This window comes from Ailuropoda melanoleuca, chromosome 8 (genome assembly GCF_002007445.2).
Source record: "Ailuropoda melanoleuca isolate Jingjing chromosome 8, ASM200744v2, whole genome shotgun sequence".
NCBI classification, from domain to species: Eukaryota; Metazoa; Chordata; class Mammalia; order Carnivora; family Ursidae; genus Ailuropoda; species Ailuropoda melanoleuca.
This window is the reverse complement of record NC_048225.1, coordinates 14,252,895-14,273,620: the sequence shown is the minus strand read 5'-3', so window position 1 is coordinate 14,273,620 and position 20,726 is coordinate 14,252,895. Positions and strand designations below refer to the sequence as shown.

Genomic DNA, 20,726 nt, shown 5'->3' with positions numbered 1-20,726 from the left:
TCAGTCTGAGCCCACGTTAAGTGTAGAGATTACTTAAAATCTTAGGGACACTGGGTGGCCCAGTCGGTTAAGCGACTGCCTTCGCCTCAGGTCATGATCCCAGAGTCCTAAGATGGAGTCCTGTGTTCAGCTCCTTGCTCAGCGGGAAGCCTGCTTACCCCTGTGCCTGCACACACTCTCTCTCGCTGACAAATAAATAAATAATCTTTAAAAAAAATCTTAAGAAAAAACTGGAAAGGGTTTAGATAAATATAAAGGAGATGGGGAAACCTGGGTGGCTCAGTCAGTTAAGCTTCTGCCTTCGGCTCACGGGTCCTGGGATTGAGCCCCACATCGGGCTCCCTGCTGAGTGGAGAGCCTGCTTCTCCCTCTGCCTGCTGCTTCCCCTGCTTATGCTCTCTCTCTCTCTCTCTCTGACAAATGAATAAAATCTTAAAAAAAAAAAAATACAAAGGAGATGCATCACCTGCACCTCTACAAGAGGTAGAAAGGAAGCAAGGTGAAAATGAGGAATACAGAACATATGAAAAGATAGGCTCCTAAGACTACCGAGACAAATAAACAGGATTTATGATAATAAATGGCATTATTTCCTCCTTTCTCAATATTATACTATCACATTATAAAAAGAAGCTAGGGGTGCCGGGGTGGCACAGTCAGTTAAGTGTCCGATGCTTGGTTTCAGCCCAGGTCATGGTCTCAGAGTCGTGTGACTGAACTCCATGTCACACTCTACACTCAACCGTAGTCTGCCTAAGACTCTCTCTCCCTCCCTCTCCCCCTTTCTGCTGCGTGCTCATGCACACTAAGATAAATAAATCTTAAAAAAAAAAAAAAAAGAAGTTAGCTTCCCATTACATTTTATCTATATTAATAGGATTTATAACTTTCTACGTTGTATTCTTAATGCAGACCTTCTACCTTGCTAGACAGTAAGCAATCTGAATACAATTTCACATCTGATTAGTTTTTCTTCTGTGTCTGGCACTGAACATCACAGTCACAGAATCCCAAATAAATATTTATTGAATGATTCAATCTTACATGTAATTACTCCTGACCTTGTAAGCACCATGATCGGACTTCAAGGTAAGGGCTTTACTATGTGTCTTGGATTGCAGTAACAGGTCAGGCTTCTGGGCCAGACACTTGGGGCTCTTCGGTATCTCAGGATATGCAGAATAGAGAATGGAAATAAATCTCTTGTCATCTCTGCTATACAACTTTTTGAAAAACAAAAAAGTTTCTGCCTACCCAACTAAGTTCATCTTTCTCATATGAACTTCAAATCTGTGCACAAACCACTTTCATAGTCCAATACTGTATAACCACTTACAGAAAAGTTTCACAGGAAAAAGGAAGAATGATCACTTGATGGTAACCTTTGTGGAGATGTCAGTCCAGATATGTTCAATGGTGTCACAAATGTTACAGTACCTAGATATCACCCACTCCAACAGGTCTGATAGAATGGAACACTGATATTTTGTTTGTTTTAATATTCAATATCACCGATTATTTATAATCTCCTATTTTCAACTGCCATAAAGAGATGCAGCACCATCCTGTTTTCAGCCTTTGGAATGGTGCCACCATCAATCCTCAAGGGCTTTTTTTTTTTTTTCCCCCCAAAGATTTTATTTATTTATTTGACAGAGATCGAGACAGCCAGAGAGAGAGGGAACACAAGCAGGGGGTGGGAGAGGAAGAAGCAGGCTCATAGCGGAAGAGCCTGATGTGGGGCTCGATCCCATAAGGCCGGGATCACGCCCTGAGCCGAAGGCAGATGCTTAACTGCTGTGCCACTCAGGCGCCCCAAGAGCTTTTGTTTTTGATTACCTTTTTAAAAAAAGATTTTATTTATTTATTTATTTGAGAGAGAGAGAGATTGCACACGAGCACGAGTTGGGGGTGGGGCATAGAGAGAGGGAGAAGCGACTCCCCTGAGCAGGGAGCCTGAATTGGGACTTGACTCCAGGACCCAGAGATCATGACCTGAGCCAAAGTTTGACGCTTAACCAACTGAGCCCCCCCAGGCGGCCCGGACTGGATTCCTTTTTAATCCGTCCTACTTAAAAAACACTTTTCACTCTGATATACACGCTGCAAGAGTCTACATCTACAATAGCTATTTACTTCCTGTCCTACAAATCCTCTCACCCTCCCCACCCCCATTCAATCTTTTGTTATGATCAGTACTGCTAATCCCTAAGGACCACTGTAAGCTCTTAAAGAGGTGAGCACACAAATGTTTTAACATCAGACTTGGTATTGCTTAAAGGGACATATGAAGAATACTTTGTAAGATTGGACTGGCAAAATCAAGCTCTATTAAATCATACTTTTTAAGGTCTCTCTCCTGGTGAGACATTAAACCAAAAAGGAATTAAAATGTTTTCACTGTTACATGTTCCACCCCAAAATTCTTTCACATCCCGCTAAAGTGGCAACAGATCCTAACAACACAACAAGCTAGAAGGATCTCAAGTCAAAAAGCCAACAGCATTCTTTCCTGGGTCCCATTTTATCTCAGGAGGGTTCCCACAGGAGACCAAAACAGTGAGACTAAACGAGTCCTTGCTCTGGGAGCCAAAAACCTCTCCCAAAGAGAAGACCCATGAAATATAACCTGCAGAGCTGCGGTTACTCATCTTATTAATGTCTTCTATGCCCTGTGGGTGAGGGAGTACGAAGCAGAGTGCCAGAAGTTTTAAGTAGTGAACTGATCCCCTGCCGTATGAAATGTCAGTATCTTGCCATATGTATTCAACTGGTTTGATTGCTGCAACTCGTGCTTAATTTCCCCTCCTTTCGCATCTGGCTATTTGTCGTCTACGCTTTGCATTTCAACTCTCCAGGCTCCATAAGGGATTCGCGGCAAGGAGAGAGACCCACCCACTCGGCGTTCTTTCCAGAGAAAGAAGTCAAAGATAACGCAAGGCCAGTATTCTGGCCTTTACCTGGTGGAGAATGGCAAAAAGGGGGAGAAGTGCCAGAAGCTGGGGCACCGTAAAGGGGTCTCAAATTAGACACGGTCGAAGTTCACGAAGGATAGGGTCAAGGGTCAGGAAAGCACAGGAGAAGGAATTTGGAGGCAAGAGTGCAGAGACCTGGAGTGGCATTCAACTAGGAGAAGAAAATCCCATCGCAGACGCAACGGTTCCCTCCCGTGTCAAGCTATTTCCTCTCTTACCAGAGCCTGAAGGGCCAGCAGCGACGACACGACAAGAGTCTCAGGGGCCGAAGGGTTCCCACTTCCGACTCAGCACGGCAACCGGAACTTACCTCATGACCAGGCGCCGGGCCTTGTGGAATCTCATCTAGGCGCCGGAAACAGGGTGTGCCGCTTTGCGCGGGGAACTGGCGCGCAAACACCTCCACGGCGCACGCGCTAGCTAGCTGGGCGGGGCGGAAGTGGCCGCAAGGGGCCTAGGGTACCGGCCCGAAAGGGCCAGGGGCGGGCCGGGGCCGGATCGGGGGCGGGCCGGGGTAGCTTGGTGAAATACGAGGAGGTTTTGAAATCTGGTGTATCGCCGGAGGCTAAGACTTGGTGATTTTGGCGCTGCTGGCAACCTCTGTGGGCTTTTGCTTTCTATTTTTCCCAGCGGGGTCACGCCTTTTTGAAGCAGCTTCTGTTACTCTTCATAGATTATTATCATCTATGAGGTAACAACAACAGCAATAACAATAACAAAGTTTTGAGCTCTTAATAGGTGTCAGGCGGTGTGCTAAGATATGCTAGCGTTGGATTTCAGTTTTATCTGTACATTGGTGACAACATGCATGCTAAAAGGTTACTTCGAGGTATACAAAGGCAGTGAAAGCAGCATACTTTTCAAGAGTGCAAGTGAAAAGACAATTCATAGAACGTGACAAAATATTTGTAAATCATATGTCTGATAAAGGATTAATGTCCAAAATATATAAAGAACTTATACAACTCAATAACAAAAAACGACACAGTGTGATTCAAAAATGGGCGATAGACTTGAATAGACATTCCTCCAAGGAAGATACACAAATGGCCAATAAGCACACGAAAAGATGTTCAATGTCACTAATCATTACGAAAATGCAAATTGAAAGTGCAATGAAATAATACCTCACCTCCTTTAGGAAGTCTATTATCAAAAAAATGGAAAATAAGTTTGGTGTGGAGAAGGAGAGATAGGAACCCTTGAGCATTGCTGATAGGAATGTAAAATAGTGCATCACTTTGGGAAAATTTTGGTGGTTCCTTATAGAGTTAAACATAGAATTACTTACTATATGATACAGCGCTTCTGGGTATGCACCACAAAGAATTGACGGCAGGGACTTGAACAGATACTTGTACACCAACGTTCCTAACAATGTTATTTATAATAGCCAAAGGGGGAAAACAACCCAAAATGTGCATTGACAAATGAATGGATAAACAAAATGTGGTATATATATATACAATTGACTATTATTTAGCCTTAAAAAGGCTGAAATTCTAATACATGCTGCAACACAGATAAACCTTGAAAACATTATGTTGTGTGAAAAAAGCCAGACACAAAAGGACAAATATTGTATGATTCCACTCATATGTGGTACCCAGAATAGGCAAATTCATAGGGATAGAAAAGTAGAATAGAGGTTACCAGGGTCTGGGGGAAGGGAACAATGGGGAATTATTGTTTAAGATGATGAAAAAAGTTCTTAAAATAGTTGGTGGTGACGGTTGCACAACACTGTGAATGTGCTTAATGCCACTGACTAGTACACTTAAAATGTTTAAAATGGTAAGTTTCATGTTATGTGTATTTCACCACACACACATACACAAACACAGAGTGCGTGCAATCTTTGAATGCCTGTCTTGTTCCAGCATTATACTAGTTTCTGAAGATACATTGTAAAAAATACACAAATCCTTTCCTTCCTGGAGTTTACAATCTGGTGAGAGTGGAGTGATAACACCATTTAAAATCAATGGCCAAAAGATGGTTCATTTGAAAAATAGTTCTGGAGTGACTGGGTAGCTATCCGGTATGAAAGTCAATATGTTAGGCCTTTACATTGAAATTAATTCAAGACAGATCATTCATTTAAATGTATAAAATGAAACCATAAAAATGTCAGAGGAATTCATAGGAAAACTTTTTTAAAAGAATAATCATTTTTTAAATGAGTTTATTTCTTTGACCGACAGACTGAGCAGTTGGGAGCGGCAGAGGCAGAGGGAGAAGCAGACTCCCCACTGAGCAGGGAGCCTGACTCAGAGCTTGATCCCAGGACCCTGTGATCATGACCTGAGCCGAAGGTAGACGTTTAACTGACTGAGCCACCCAGTTGCCCCTGAAAGAATAATCTTAAAACGCGGAAGATGTTTCTAAATAGGAAACAACCGAGAAGCCATAAAAGACCAGTGAATTCTACCATATGCAGATAAGTAAAACGTGCATAGAAAACCAATCATCATCAAGTCAAAGAACAAATACCAAACCTGAAAAAATATCTGCAACTAATATCACAAACAAAAGATCTAGTTTCCCACATATGTAAAGGGCTGTTGCAAATCAGTAAGAAAAAGATAAAAGGATTTGAGCCTGTATATCATGAGAAGGAAAAACACATGATTCACTTGCATTTTTAATAAGGAAAATGCAAAATAAAACTACACTGAGATGCTATTTTTAACTTACCAGATTGGCAAAGTTCAAAAAGTGTGGAGTAAAAGGCACTCTCAATTATTGTTATTGGGAGTAAGCACTGGCCCAACTTCCATGAAGTGCACTTTGGCAATATTTAATAAAATTACAAGTGCAAATACATTATGGCTTCCAAATCTCATTTATTTGTATATGTTATGAATTGTTCTAAGTATGTTCAAAATGACATTTGTCAGAACTAAAACTATGGAACTTTAAAAACTATAAAAAGAAGACATAGGAGAAATCTTTGTGACCTTGGGTTTGGCAAAGATTTCTTAGGCATGATACCAAAAGCACAATGCACAATAAAAATGGGTAAAATGGACTTCATCAAAATTAAAAATGTTTGTGCTTTAAAAGTCACCATGAAGAGAATGAAAAGAGAAGCCACAGACTGGTAGATGTATTTGCAAATCATATATATAATAAAGGACTCGTATTCAAAATATAGAAGAACTCTTTCAATTCAACAGTAAGACAACGCAAATTTAAAAAAAAGATTAAAAATAGACATTTCACTAAAGATATAAGAATGGCAGACAAACACATGAAAAGATGTTCAACAACATTAGTCATTAGGGAAATGCAAATTAAAAGTACAGTAAGATACCATTTTATACCTAGAAGAATGGCTATATTAGAAAAAATAAAGTAACAAATATTGGTGAGGATATGGAGAAACAGAAACCCTCATCCATTGCTAGTGGGAATGTAAAATGGTACAGGGAATTTCTTAAAAAGTTAAACATAAATTTGCCATACAGCCCAGCAATTCTTCACTCCTAGGTATCAACCCCAGAGAAATGAAGACATGGGGGCCACACAAAGATTAGCATGAGAATGTCCAGCACATTGTAAGATTAACAGCATATTGTATAATTCCATTTATATGAAATGTGCGGCAAAGGCAAATCTGACAGAAAAGAGATCAGTGGTTTCCTGGAGCTGAGGGTGGGAACAGGGAATGACTGCAAACAGCAGAGGAAATATTAAGAGGGTTATGGAAATGTTCTAATGATTAAGGTGATTGCATAGCTGGGTAAATTTTGTTAAATTTACTGAGAACAGGAGAAATTGCTTAAGATGGGTGAAATTTCTAGCATGTAAATTACACCTCAAAACAATTATTTTTATTTATTTATTTATTTTAAAGATTTTATTTATTTATTTGACAGAGATAGAGACAGCCAGCGAGAGAGGGAACACAAGCAGGGGGAGTGGGAGAGGAAGAAGCAGGCTCATAGCAGAGGAGCCTGATGTGGGGCTCGATCCCATAACGCCGGGATCACGCCCTGAGCCAAAGGCAGACGCTTAACTGCTGTGCCACCCAGGCGCCCCAAAACAATTATTTTTTAACTGACATTTATACAGTGTTAGTCCTTGCAGCATTGTAAGAGTAAAATATTGGCAGCAATATTTTGTCCATCAATAGAGGACTGATTAAACAAATCATAGCGAGTCTATGCAATGTGGTTGCATTAAAAAAAAAAAAGCTGCTCCTTTACTTACTGGTATGAAATAATTTTAAGGTTTATTAGGTGAAAGTGCAAGATGTATAGTATGATACCATTTTTGTGAAAAATAGGGAAGGGAAGAATAATGTGTACTTAAGAGTTTGCTTATGTATGCCTAGAATACCTCTGATTTATAATACCTTATATACCTTATAAAGATACGTTAGAAACTAGTATATTGTTTGTCTCTGGAGAGGACAACTGAATGGCTGGGGATGCAAGTGGAGGGAGACCTTTCATTGCATACTTTAACCATGTAAATTATGACTTATACAGAACGTAAATAAAAAATTAGAACTTTAAAAAGTAATATTCAAATGGAGCGGGTTATTTGACCTTTTCAATTTTCTTTTACAGAAAAAATTACCTCCCAACAGGTGGCGCTCCGGCAACACCATACATATTTTTACTTTCCTTTTCGTTTATTTTATTTTGAGAAAAATCCAAATTTGCTCTGATGGGCTTTCTTCTCCGATTGTCACCTCTGAGAAACTTGAATCTAGATTTAGGGCTGAAAGTCTCTCTGCTAGGATTGCCATGTTTCTGAGAACTGTCCAGAAGGGAGAACACCTGGATTGAAAAAAGAAAAACTGGGATTGGTTCAGAAAACCAAATAATGCTTGGGTCCTGTTTTCCTGATTGAAACTTGATTGATTGAATCAGAACTTCTGATTGATTGATTGATTGATTGATCGAAAGGTTGATATAGGTCAGTGGTTCATCATGAATGCTGGTTTTGCCCTGACACTTGAAATATCAGGAAATATTTTTGATTGTTACAACTGGGGGTACTCCTGGCATCTGGTGGATAGAGGCCAGGGATACTGCTAAAAACCCTACAGTGTGCAGGACTATGTCCGTCACCCACCCTCCCCTAAGCTTAGAACTGCTTGGAAAAAGGAGATAGACTTGGCAAGAGATGGGAGGGCAGGTAAAGGAAAGGTTTAGAGAGCGAGCAAGCGAGCACTGGGGGTAGGGCAGAGGGAGAGGGTGAGAGAGAATCTTAAGCAGGCTCTGTGCTGAACACAGACCCCTGTGTGGGGCCCCATCTCGCGACTCTAAGATCATGACCTGAGCCAAAATCAAGAATCAGACGCTTAACTGACTGAGCCACCCAGGCGCCCGGGAAAGTTAATTTCTTAGGATCGGTATAGAAGGGCACACCTACTTGGAGTCCTGAGTTCAATTTTTCCTCAGTCGCTTTCCTTGAAGGTGGCCGTATTGGTCATTTTCCCGATCCCTGAGGGGCTTAAAAAGGACAGCACAATCAAACTCATTTTCCCTCCTCCTCTATGAATTAATTTGATGCATATTTATTGAATGCTTTTCGTGTGCAAGGCTTTGGAGTGGGTGCTTCACTGTCCCAGGGGTGGAAAGAGGACAAGGAGGATGGAAGTTTTGTATATAGTTTCTTCGTGTGTCCCTCTCACTGTGTTCTTCAACTTTTTCTCACTGGATCCTGACCTTAGTCTCTCTCAGCCTTTCTCTTCATTTCATCCATTCTACCCAAAGCATAACTGTGTAATCATCCGCTATGCCCTAACCAGTTCCTTATCTGTATAGTACCCTCTGAATAACTTGTCGCCATCCCCCAATTTTACTACTAATGGCAACGTCACTTTCATTCCCCCTTCCCTTACCTGGTAAAGCTGGTCATTGGACAACAGAGTCTGTTTGTCTGAAGCTACAAAAAAACAAACAAACAAACAAAATACGCAAGGTAGAATGGTGAAGAAATTGGGTTGCATTCACACACTGGAGCACTAAATAGCAATAAGGCTTGGTGCAATCCATCTACATACAACAAGGTGGGAAGATCTCACAAGCACGTTTTTCAAATAACAGGAGCACACACACAAGAGTACTTCTGTATGAGTCCACTGACATAAGGAATGAAAACAGGCAAAATTAATCAATGTCATTAGAAGTCAGGAGAGTACTCCCTTTGGGGGACAGGTAGAGGCCGAAATTGACCAGAAGGGGGACTTCTAGGGTGTTGGTAATATTCTCTTTCTTAAACTGGGTGTTGGATTCATGGGTGGGTTTGCTTCTTTAGCGGTACGCTTGTCATCCATGAGTGTTTCTCTCAATTAAAGAGGTTTTTAAAAAAATCAGAGGAATTGGAGGAAAATCAGAGGGAGGTGGCTCTTGAGACAGGTAAATATGCTGTGAGTGTCCTTTTCACCCAATTGGGCTAGATGGCAATACATGCCCACCTTATCTCTTCTATTGGGTCTATTTTGGTAGGAAGGAAACTGAGGGTCCCAGGTCGTCTCATCTCTTATTGAGGAACATTCTTTTACCTCTTGACTGGCGAACTCCATCCTGTCCAGCAACGAAGTAAACCCCGACAGCAAGGAAGAAGATGCTGATGATTTCAGCGAGGACAAAGCCGGATACAGTGCCCGCATTCAGGTCGATGCAGTTCTGACACACTGTGGGGAAAGGGAGGGACAAGGCTCCTTCAGGCTGTGCAAGTGGTTCTTTGGCATCTTTTTCTCTTGCCTACACATGCTAATGCCTCCATTTAGGGTAGCAGACTCCTCTCTCTGTGCAAGGCATGGCAAGGGGATTGCCTGGGAAGATCCCTGGACTAAGAATGCAATACCTCTTGATAGCCCTCCGTTCCCCAGGCATCCTGGGGGAGCTTATATAGTCTGACCACTGGAAACTATGTGAAATAGAAGGACGATCAGATCCCCTTCTCCATGGTCAGCTGCCTTCTACATTTCATGGCTGCTCACCTTGTAATCCCCCCTGTCACCCTGAGCTACCCCAACTCAGTTTATATAAATAGCTGACTGCTCCAATCCATGAGGGTCTATCCCAAATTAAACCAGGCTTTACAGGACTGGTTACCCTTTTCCAAGGAGATGGGGGAACTGCCTTGTTATATTCAAAAAAAGGCAAGCAGAGATTAAGAGAACAAGAACTATTTAGTGTCTATTAAGCAAATACCGCTTAATTGGACAACAAGCAAACCGAAGGGGATTACATACTCCTGTAATATACTTGGAGTGGTTTTGAGATGTTACTTGATCCTTGACACTGGTATATCCCTTGAGGGTCCTTGATACTGCTTCCCAGATTCAACTTCTTCTTATTTTTATGGAAGGAAGTTATTTGCTTCCCATCTTTAAACCATCTGACATCTTTGTCTTGTGACTCGCAAGTCAGAAGTACTGAACCGTCTTCTTGATCGCCATCTACTTTTACCACAGGAACTTCTGAAATGGGAAAAGCCGTTGTCTGTTAAGGATCTTTCCTCTGAAATTTCCCCTGCCCCAGGCTATCAGGACAAGACCTTTGTAGTGGTGCTTCTCAAACTTTAATGTGCACATGGATCACATGGGTAATCTAGTGAGAATTTCAGATTCTATTTAGTAGTTCTGGGAAGGGGCTGAAATGGGGCATTTCTAACATGATGCCAATAGTGTTGGTTCATGGGTCCCACTTTGAATAGTGCCTAGCTGCTGGGGTCCCGTTTCTACTCCGAGAACTAGAGAATTAATTGCTTGGTTACAGGAAAGCTGTCCAGAAAGGTCTTGACTCATTTCGTTGACAATGACCTCTCATTGCTACTATTACTCATCATCCCATCCCTTCTGTCACTCAGCCCTATAGGACTACTAGTGTAGGAACCATATTTCATGAGCTTCCTCAGAGTCTGAGGATGGAACGAAGCCATTCACCCTACCTTGCTTCTTCTGGGCCATAGTACCTGCAGAGACGGAAGAGAGACAGAGGATTAGCTGGGCATAAAGTTGTCCAGATGCCCTGAAGGATCATTTCCTTGGTCATTCGAGGCCAAGATAGAGAGATATTCTAATCTAGGAGAGTGGACAGTATCTATACTTATTTCCCTGGGTTGTAGCCTAAATCACCAAATTGAATTCAGGTTGTTGTATAATAAAGAATTTGTCCAGTCTTTGTCATGGATTCCTGGGAGGGAATCCCACAGCCCTGAGATCACGATCTGAGATGAAATCAAGAGTTGGACGCTCAACCGACTGAGCCACCCAGAGACCCCTTAGTGGGCTTTTGGACCATACATGAATTTGTTACGAGATGACTCAGGATGGGGCTGGTCAAGACCCATGTAATCTGGGAATTTGAGCCCTGGGAGGGGAAGGGAACTGAAGATCGAGTTCAGTCACGTGGCCAACAATTCAATCAAGTATACCTATGTCATGAAACCCCAATAAAAACTCAGTGGAGGGGGGCGCCTGGGTGGCACAGCGGTTAAGCGTCTGCCTTCGGCTCAGGGCGTGATCCCAGCGTTATGGGATCGAGCCCCACGTCAGGCTCCTCTGCTATGAGCCTGCTTCTTCCTCTCCCACTCCCCCTGCTTGTGTTCCCTCTCTCGCTGGCTGTCTCTATCTCTGTTGAATAAATAATAAAATCTTAAAAAAAAAAAAAAACTCAGTGGAGGGGCCCCTGGGTGGCTGAGTCAGTGAAGTGCCTGCCTTGGGCTCAGGTCATGATCCCAGAGTGCTGGGATGGAGTCCCGCAGCTGGCTCAGTGCTCAGCGGGGAGCCTGCTTCTCCCTCTGCCTCCTGCTCCCTCTGCCTGTGCTCTCTCTCTTTCTCTGTCAAATAAATAAAATCTTAAAAAAACAAACAAACAAAACAACTCAGTGGAGGGGCCCCTGGGTGGCTCAGTTGGTTGAACATCTGACTCTTGGTTTCAGCTCAGGTCATGATCTCTGGGTGGTGAGATCAAGCCCCCCAGAGCCTGCTTGAGATTCTCTCCCTCTCCTTCTCCCCACCCCCACTCCCCCATTCTCTTAAAAAAAAAAAAGCAAGGAAAAAAAAAAACCTCAGTGGAGCTTCCTGGCTGGTAAATGCATCAATATACTAGGAGGGTTGTGCATGTCCACAGGGAGAGGGCGCAGAAGATCTGTGTTCAGGGCCTTCTCAGATCTCACCTTATGTATCTCTTCATTTGGAAAATCCTGATTTTATTTTTTATAATTAAGCTATAATAGTAAAGGGGCGCCTGGGTGGCTCAGTCATTAAGCGTCTGCCTTCAGCTCAGGTCTTGGTCCTGGAGTTCTGGGATGGAGCCCCGCGTGAGGCTCCCTGCTCAGCCAGGAGTCGGCTTCTGCCTCTCCCTCTGCCCCTCCCCCTGCTCATGTTCTCTCTCTCTCTCTCTCTCAAATAAATAAATAAATCTTTAAAAAAATCTAAACTGTAATAGTAAATATGGCACTTTCCTGAGTCTTGTGAGTTGTTCTAACAAATTATCCAATCTGGGAACCCTCCAGACTTGTACACAGTTTGTCAGAAGGGTAGGTGCCCGGAACTTGTGCCTGGAACTTAAAGTGATGGCAGTCTTGTTGGGCACAGTGCCCTTAACCTGTGGGGTCTGATGTTAACTCTGGACGGCTAGCTTCAGAACGATACTGCAATATACATAAAGATATTGCCTGCACAGCCCGGAATGCTCTGCTTTTTTAGCAGCTAAAGCTCTGGCAACAAGTGGGTTTACGCTAACTAAAGACTTTTTAGAGTATTCTAAAGTCCTCAGCCTTGGTGATCCATTTCTTGTAGGAACCCTGAACGTCCTAGGGGAGGCAGCTATTCGACAGCCCTCAAATCTGTCTCAAAACTCAGCGTAGTAGGGTTGCATTGGTAGATGTACTACAGAGGACTAGTTCTGGAATTCAGGTCAGTTGGATCGAATGCAAACATTTACCACACACTATGAGGAATCTGACATGATTAAGCAGTGTGAAAGACAAGAGTGGTGATATAAAGAACTAACTTGCTGCTTTAAAGAGTTTACAATGAAGTAGGAAAAATAAACACACATGTAATTAATATAATAGAATTTATAAATTACCTTTAGTAGTCGTGTGAATGCGTTTGAAAGGGGCTAGAAGTTATTGATTTTGCCCAAGAGTCGGGGACAGGGAAAACTTCACAGAGAAGGTAACATTTGGTTGGGCCTTGAATAATTAGGAATTCACCAGACAGAGAAAGGCATTCGGGGAAAAAGAATTGCTGAGCAAAGACACAGGTTGGAAAAGGATGGAGAGGTAGTGTGTCTGGAGGTGGAGTGTGTGATGCGGACGGATGAAGCATGAATCAAAGTCCAAAGGGGGGAAAAAAAGTATGATGGAAATAGTTGGAAGGAGTCAGTTGTTTTAGAACTTCTTGCAGGACTGAACCGATTGTTAATAGTACCTAGCATAGTGTTGGGAACATAGTAGGTGCTTTACATTTGCTGCATGAGTGCATGAATGAATGAATGAGTCAATTAAAAAAAAAAGCAAGGCAAACAGTTAAGCAGATTTCTCAGCAGCGGTTCTCCCTGACCACCTGACCACCTGACCACCATGGGAGGGACAAAGAGGCCCCTTGTTCTAACTCCAGTTCTATAGGAGGGAGGGTGCAACTGATGGTAAACATCCTTTAATTTTGCTTCTCTAGGTCTTCTTTCTTTTTAGGATTTGAGAGCTCATGCAGCCAAATTTCCTAGGTTGACTGGTAAGAGGTCAGAGCCCATAGGAAGGAGGCATCATCCAATCTCACACAGATCATTGGTGGCAGAGCTTGGACCCAGAGCTCAGGGTTCTGATGCTCTTTCTGCTGTATCTAGCCACCTTGCACAAGCTTTCAGCCCTGCCCCTCCACCTGTGTGGTCTTTAGTGGCTCTTCTTCCATTTCTTGCTGAAATCATCCTAAACTCTCACTGTTCTCCTCAAGCCCCCCATGGAACCATCACCCAGCTCAGTTTCAGCAAGTGGCATTGTCCTGACACTTAGGTGGTTGAGAAAATAGATGCTGTAATGATCTTCTCCAGCTTTCTTTCCCTCTACATGCCTACCTGTGGCCAAAGCCATCCGTACTTCCTTTCTCCTCATCTCAGAGGGTATGGTTGCCTTCTCCTCTGCATCCTTGATCCCACGCTTGACTCCATCCTTTCAACATCAACTCCAGGAACTTGCTCTACTCGCTGTGTTTTCCTTTAGCCTAGATATGTGCTCACATTTCTCTCACACTAAAAAATATTTTGTCTTAGACCCTATTTCCTTTTCTACTTACCACTCAAACTCAAACTCTCTTCTTTTCTTATCCAAAATTCTTTAAAGAATAGTCTATACTTGGTGCACTTTATCACCCGCCCTCACCTTCTACACATTTCCATTCAGTTTCCACTCATACTACCCCACTGAAAATGTTACAAATCATCCATAGCCTTTATTTTGCCAAATCCCACAAACTTAAACTCTTAAATATATTCTTCTATCAGCAGGACGTCTCTATAATATTTCACTATTGGTGGTTCTTTCCTTCTGGAAGCTCTCTACTCCCTTGGTTTCTGTGGTATTGCACTCATCTGATTATTCTAGCTCTTTGATCATCCTCTTATCTCTTTTCTGAGATATTTTTCTCTGACTACCCTTTAGAGGTTAATATCCTCTCAGTTCCTTCCTCAGCCCCTCTTCCCCACATCTCACATAGTACTTGTATGCATGCAACAACTTTCATGGTTTTAGCTTCCCCGTGTGTGGAGAACCATCTCTAGTCGAGATTCTAGGCATAAACCCAGTCCATCCACTTCCTATTGTTTCTTTCCAACAGAATATTTGTACGTTGCACCTTACACCCAGTCTGGTGACACTGAAGCTTCTCTCTCCAATTAGACTATAAGCTCACTAGGGAAGAAGGTTTTTATTCATCCTTACATCCTCCTAGCCTATCATGTAATAGGATCTCTCTCATATTTGTTGATCAGTTGACCCACTGACCAACTGAGTGAGTGAATGCCTTACAGTTCTCCTCCTAACTCCAGCTCTGAGTTAAGGAACACATACTTTTCTTTTCAGGTTTCTGGCCTGTGCCCTTTTGGGCTACAGGCAACCTAAGATGGCGGCATCCGGGTCCTCTCTCTTGCCAGTAGAGTCCTCTGTTTTCATTTCTTAAGAAACAAGGACTTCATCTCTCCCACGGGACACTGCTTCTCTCTAGCAGAGAACAGTAAGAGGCTTCATTTTTGCCCTTCCTTCTCAGAATTCTAGTGTGACAACTGAGGTAGGCTTGAGGTTAGAGATCCCAATATCCTTTCTCTCCCAGTAATGATCTCTTCCCCTGAGCCTTTCTCCGGACCGCCAGAACCCCGTACCTTGAAGAAGAGTGACAGCCAAGATGAGGCCAGCCAGATGCTTCCCCAGCTCCATGTCAGTCTCTGCCTTTCCCCCCGAAGCACTAAGCAACTTCCAGCAGCCAGCGGGCCTGCAGAGCAGCTAGTCTGGCTCCGCCCAGCATCATTCAGGCTGGGGCCACTGAGAGGAGGCACGAATCCAGAGCCACCACTCTCTGCTTCAAATGTGGGCAGAGAGGGGCCTCAGTGAGGCTGCAGGTGCATATGTATCTTGGTTTCTGTGAAGAAGTAGAGAATGGGAGGTGGAGGGAGGGAAAGGGAGAGAGTGCTGGATCTCCATCTCAGAGATAGCTGGCACAGAGAAACCCCTTGGGTTCGGGTAGGAGATGGCTTGGGCCGCTTTCTTCATGAGAGGGGTAAACACCTCTGCCACTGCTTGTTGCTAGAACGTCAGCCAGTTGTTGCTTGTTGCTACAACTAATGAATTTCAGTGAGAACACTCATGTGCGTAGGGCTGGAGCTCTGAACCCAGCACCACCTCAGTCCAGGCCCTTGCTCAGGAATTTTTCACCGCTCTTCTGAGACAAGGTCATCAGAAAGGTGCCTGCCTGGAAGAGAATAGGTAGGATAATTGCAACGAGACAAGCCATACGTTTCCAGGACCAGATCCTGAGCTGAGTTTCCAGGATCTTAGGCGTCTGTCTCCCTCAGCCGGTCAGTCAGTGAGTCAACAAAAATCTACAGACCTCTCGTTATGTGCCAGGCATAAGCCAGGTGGTGGAGACACAGAAAGGAGAAAGATATATGCTATCTCTGCCCTCAGGTAAATTACACTCCAACTCTGGCCGTGTAGACAGTTTGGGTACCCATAGGCCACAGGGGAGAAAAGTCCACTTATCTGCTGGGGAGGCTCAACTCTGCCTGTGAGTCAATCATATTGTTATTAATAATTATCTCTTATTGAGCAAATGTGATGTCTCACATACCATGCAAACTTCTTATCTGAATCCTTATTGGATACTGAGGGATAGTCTCTGAAAAATTCCATGACTGGCCCAGGACCAGTGGGTAGGCAGTATTGGAGCTGGGATTCAAATGTCTGCTTTGGGGGGGGCTCCAAAGCCTGACCTCCCACTGGTAAGAAACTACTTAGTCTGGTGTCCCAGGCTGCCCAGGGAGGATCTCTGACAGGGTCCCAAGAAAGACCAGAAATGGGGAGAACTTTGCTGGTATGGCTTATGGTACAGGGCTCACAGTCTCTCTCAAGGGTTTTGAGAGCTGGCAGTTTTCAGGGGGTGACTAAATGTAGTTACCCTGTTGACAGAAACTCTGATATTACTGCTTTTCATCAGTGACGAGGGAAAGAACATCCTAAATATTCTTTGACTTCTTAGAGGTCTAGGCAACTTTTCCCACATTCTCTGCTCTCTCTTCCTCCTCACCCCCAAGCTCAGGGCTTGGAGAAAGAGCAATTTGCACCTGCTTCCTTCCTACCCCACCCCCAGTCCACCCCTACCCTGACAGTCTCCCGTGATCAACGGCAGAGAGCAGAGAAATAGGCGTCTTCTAGTTCCTCCCCCACCCCTTTGCTTTTTCCGGGTACCCATGAGTCAGTTGGGGGAGGGCATCTCTCACCCTGGCTGATAGTTCTGTGATCTGGGTCTACCTACTGAAGGAATTCTGCTGGAAAATGGAACACTGTAGGTTTCTGGCTGGCTTGATACTGGCTGTCCTTCTCTCCCGAGGTAAGGCTTCTCCAGGTGGTGGGGGCATCTCGGAGAAGGGACCTGAGAAGGACATTAGCACCTGGACTGAGCTCCACTTGGAAGTCCTTCTTAATGCTAGCTTCACTTCACCAGGCAGAGTTGTCAAGGAGGGCAGGGTTGGGATGTAGCACAGCGTTTGGGTTTGGGAAACAGGCTCTTGGCTTTGACTGACTCCAGCTAGGTGAGCGTGGTGGCCTTGAATGTCTCTCTAAAGGCCTTAGGCGAGAGATTGGCAGGAAATGTGCAGTCTGCGGGGCCTGAGCCTAAGGCTGGTAAGGGAGCACTAGTCCTTCTAGGATAGAGAGTCTCTGATATCTAGGACTCTTAGTCATTTGGCCATAATTTTTCACCACCAGGAACCATGCCCCAGTTCTCAGGGGGATGCTTTAAGAGAAAGCTAACTTTAGGTTGAGAAGGAAGGAGGGCAGATCTGGGGTGGTAAGATGATCAACTCATCTTGGTTTGCCTGGTCTTAAAACTGATAGTGCCTTGTCCCAGACACCCTCTCAATTGCAGGCAAACGGGGACAAATGCTTTGGGACATCCGGGGTTTCCAATGAAAACAGATCCCCACGGAGGACATGCTTGTAGGATGTGAAGCATCTGATGTACATGTATCTTCTGGAGATGCGCCCATGCAGCCTCGGCCTGCTCGAGATGCCTTAGAAACGGCTCTTTTGGGGGTTTCCCAGACGATGCTCTTGTATTCAGATTGGTAACTGAATATGAATTCAGGGAAAATCTGGATTCCACTTTTCCCTGGGATTGGAGATACAGATTCTCGTGCCTCCGTGGGCTGTGAAGATGCTCTCAGTCAAAGCAATTCGGTGGATCTAGAAAGGTGCTGTGCATACCTCCAGCCCTTAAATTCCCTGCAAAACTTGACTTGTGTGGAGCCCCAAGAGTGATTTTGATAAATTTTTTTTTCTACCTCCCTCCCCTAAATCAAGGGTAGAACAACTAAAAATCTTTACATGGGATTTGCCCTGGGTCTCCTTCTGGAGTAATTCATACCAGCTTCTCTCCTACCCCAACCATCACTGGGGTTGGGTAAAGACTGGTCCCGGAAAGACTTTAGTGGTGAGAGTCCCGTTCTCTTGGTAGTTGTTGGGGCAGGGGCAAAGAGGGAGGGAAGGGGCTGAGAAGTTGAAGTGGGAGGATTGTAGATGGTTGGGAAGTAGAATTAGAAGTTTTGTTGGAGGGGCACCTGGGTGGCTCAATCAGTTAAGCGTCTGCCTTTGGCTCAGGTCATGATCTCAGGGTCAAGGGATCAAGCTGCTCATCGAGCCCCTTGTCAAGCCCCTCCTTGGGCTTCCTGCTGAGCAGGGAGGCTGCTTCTCCTTCTGCCCCTCCCTTCCCTTCCCCCACTGCTCCTGCTCTCTCTGTCTCTAGTAAATAAATAAAATCTTAAAAAAAAGTTTTGTTGGAGAACAAGCGTGGTCATTTCCAGCCAAGGAACATTCTTCTGCCTTTCCATATCTCCTGGGTGCTTCAGCAGTCTACACTCCCCTTCGACTTCTAATCAGTGGTCTGAACTCATTTCCAGGAAGGTTCCTGGATCCACCCGGGTCCACGGTTTCCTCTTTCGCTCCATGTCATCAGGATCTGTGCTCTGCTTGGACTGAATCCTTGCATCCTTCCTGGCCCCTGCAGTTCGTGGAAAGTCCCCCAAAGCCTTTTTCTTGTGACTTCTGTCTCTCTCACTAGAAACCATAAGTTGTCCTAGACTTAGAAAGTGGTCCTTTTTAAAGTATAAACCTCAGCAGAATAAGGCATCTGCTGCAGACCAAACAGCTGGCTGCAATCATGGTTGGATTTTTTTTGTTGTTGTTTTCCTTGTAGTGAGCCCCTCCAAGGTAGATGTGGAGGAATTTGAGGACAAGGTGTTCCTGCATTGCAATACCAGCATCATACTGGTAGAGGGAACAATGGGAACACCACTCTCACAGAATAAAAGCTGGAACTTGGGAAAACGCATCCTGGACCCACGAGGAATGTACAGGTGCAAGGGGACAGACGAACAAGATGACAAAACAACTTACACGCAAGTATACTATCGAAGTACGTGCCTTTTGGATCCTTTGGGTTGGAATGAATGGGACCTCTGGATGGGAGAACCTTGTATCCAGAGGGGACTATGCTGGACCAAAGTGTTCTCTAAACAAAGTGGGGTCACTCTTGTAATGATACGAGCCAGATGTTGGAGCTTAACTAATGGAAAGAAACAGCAGGGGCCTTGTGACTCAAGCAGCAGAGGCTTGGTTGGGAGAGTGGTGTGGCCCTGCTGCCTTGGTTACATTCTTACAAAGCTAATCCTGCTTCTTGGCTCTTTTCAGGGATTCCTTGGGATTAAGGGCAGAGGTGCGTGTAGCAAGGGCATCAGCAGGCCTTTCTCCAGGGATCTTACTGAAGTTTGGGTCTTGGTGTGAGGTCCTGGGGTTACCCTAGGAGGCAGAGACGGTTCCCTGGTCTTGAAGGCTCTCCAGCTCCCCTCTTGTTCCCCTTCCCCGCCAGTGTGTCAGAACTGTGTGGAGCTGGACTCAGCCAGCCTGGCTGGCATCATCATCACTGACATAATTGCCACTCTGCTCCTTGCTTTGGGAGTCTATTGCTTTGCTGGACACGAGACTGGAAGGCTCTCCAAGGGTAAGTAGAAGGGACAGAGTGTGCGTGCACGCACGTGTATGTTGTGGGTGTGAGTGTGCACCTGCTAAGAATGGGGCTGGCAGTGGGTTGTATCTCATCTGGGAGTCGCTCTCACAATATCCCAAGGACTCCTAACACTGGTTATTGGAAGACTTGTGCCCATACTGCCCATGCAGACTTCTGAGGGTATGACCAGCTGCAGTCCTCCTGCAATGTTCATGGGCTCTCATTGTCCCATCCTCCTAGGTCGTTAATGACTCTCTCCCCTTGTTTCTTCTAGCTGCAAACACTCAAGTTCTGTTGGAAAATGACCAGCTCTATCAGGTGAGCCCTGAGGGGAAGGAGACATGAATGGGAGGGGCAAGGGAGGGAATGAAGAGGCTGATGCTAGGTGTTACGGGTACGGATGAAGGGTCCTAGTGGGGAACTCATCACTGGTAGGGTTGGAAAACTCAGGCAAGGGCTGTCATCTTTGAGGCCTACTGCGGTCTTCTCTGGGAGAACCCGACCCTGCCTTACGGTTCCCCCCCTCTCACCTCCTAGCCCCTTCGAGATCGGAATGATGCTCAGTACAGTCATCTTGGTGAAAACTGGCCTCGGAAGAAGTGAACCTGACACCGGTGGCTTATGGGAGTATCGACTATAACTTCATCCCTTGCTCAGCCAATAAAAACGTCTTCTTTCACTCAGCAGGTGTCTGGACTTTTCAAGGCTCTCTGGCAAGGCATGGGAGTTGTCCTGACTTGGCCGGACCCTTGCTTGCCCTCCCTGCCCACCTGTGTCCTTCCTGCATTATTGCCATTCCTCTGCCCCAGATGGACAGTGTGATGGGCAGTCTCCCACCCCTTTCTGGCCCACTGGTGTTTCTGGCCCGGTGGGCTCCCTCTGCTGCTTGTTGCCTCCAGCCCCCATTACAACCCCTTAAGGGCTTTGGTTTTCTCACCACAGTTGAGAACAGGCTGCTATGTTTACAGACCCAGCCACACAGAAGTTTCCATGACATCATGAGC

The 20,726-nt window shown here is 44.8% G+C and overlaps 3 protein-coding genes across 6 annotated transcripts in view; 1 reads left to right on the top strand and 2 right to left on the bottom strand.

Annotated features, from left to right (window-relative positions):
- The window catches only part of UBE4A (ubiquitination factor E4A), a 36,023-nt gene extending 32,682 nt beyond the window's left edge, over positions 1 to 3,341 (bottom strand). For 2 of the 3 annotated variants that reach the window (XR_860463.3, XM_002927875.4), the window contains exon 1: positions 3,194 to 3,341. The gene's annotated coding sequence lies outside the window, so the exon portion shown is untranslated. The remainder of the gene's footprint in view (positions 1 to 3,193) is intronic. The other variant, XM_034665874.1, reaches the window with a different exon arrangement.
- A 3,845-nt stretch (positions 3,342 to 7,186) lies between these two features.
- CD3G (CD3g molecule) lies at positions 7,187 to 15,493 on the bottom strand. Of its 2 annotated transcripts, none has more exons than XM_034665873.1 (7): positions 15,326 to 15,493; positions 10,893 to 10,916; positions 10,195 to 10,437; positions 9,499 to 9,630; positions 8,836 to 8,879; positions 8,364 to 8,443; positions 7,187 to 7,765 (listed from the first exon to the last, which is right to left on the bottom strand). In XM_034665873.1, exons 1-6 carry the CDS (start codon positions 15,378 to 15,380, stop codon positions 8,378 to 8,380), a joined length of 564 nt encoding a protein of 187 aa, XP_034521764.1. In that variant the 5' UTR covers positions 15,381 to 15,493; the 3' UTR covers positions 7,187 to 7,765; positions 8,364 to 8,377. The 2 variants fall into 2 exon arrangements, with proteins under 2 accessions (XP_034521764.1, XP_019664169.1); XM_019808610.2 differs by having other exon boundaries at positions 10,195 to 10,422; positions 15,326 to 15,477.
- A 1,396-nt stretch (positions 15,494 to 16,889) lies between these two features.
- On the top strand, positions 16,890 to 20,405 carry CD3D (CD3d molecule). Its single transcript, XM_002927885.4, has 5 exons — positions 16,890 to 17,049; positions 18,913 to 19,131; positions 19,585 to 19,716; positions 19,997 to 20,040; positions 20,260 to 20,405. Exons 1-5 carry the CDS (start codon positions 16,995 to 16,997, stop codon positions 20,323 to 20,325), a joined length of 516 nt encoding a protein of 171 aa, XP_002927931.1. The 5' UTR covers positions 16,890 to 16,994; the 3' UTR covers positions 20,326 to 20,405.
- The last annotated feature ends 321 nt before the right edge of the window (positions 20,406 to 20,726 follow it).

What these genes read in the sequence shown, in the direction of transcription:
- CD3G (XM_034665873.1), bottom strand. Translation starts at nt 15,380, where the DNA reads ATGGAGCTGGGGAAGCATCTGGCTGGCCTCATCTTGGCTGTCACTCTT. An exon ending in GGCTGTCACTCTTCTTCAAG is followed by an intron (nt 10,917 to 15,325) that starts GTACGGGGTTCT and finishes CCGTCTCTGCAG; the next exon opens with GTACTATGGCCCAGAAGAAG. An exon ending in CCAATGACCAGCTTTACCAG is followed by an intron (nt 8,444 to 8,835) that starts GTAAGGGAAGGG and finishes GTCCTTTTTAAG; the next exon opens with CCCCTCAGGGATCGGGAAAA.
- CD3D (XM_002927885.4), top strand. Translation starts at nt 16,995, where the DNA reads ATGGAACACTGTAGGTTTCTGGCTGGCTTGATACTGGCTGTCCTTCTC. An exon ending in GGCTGTCCTTCTCTCCCGAG is followed by an intron (nt 17,050 to 18,912) that starts GTAAGGCTTCTC and finishes TTTTCCTTGTAG; the next exon opens with TGAGCCCCTCCAAGGTAGAT. An exon ending in AAAATGACCAGCTCTATCAG is followed by an intron (nt 20,041 to 20,259) that starts GTGAGCCCTGAG and finishes CTCACCTCCTAG; the next exon opens with CCCCTTCGAGATCGGAATGA.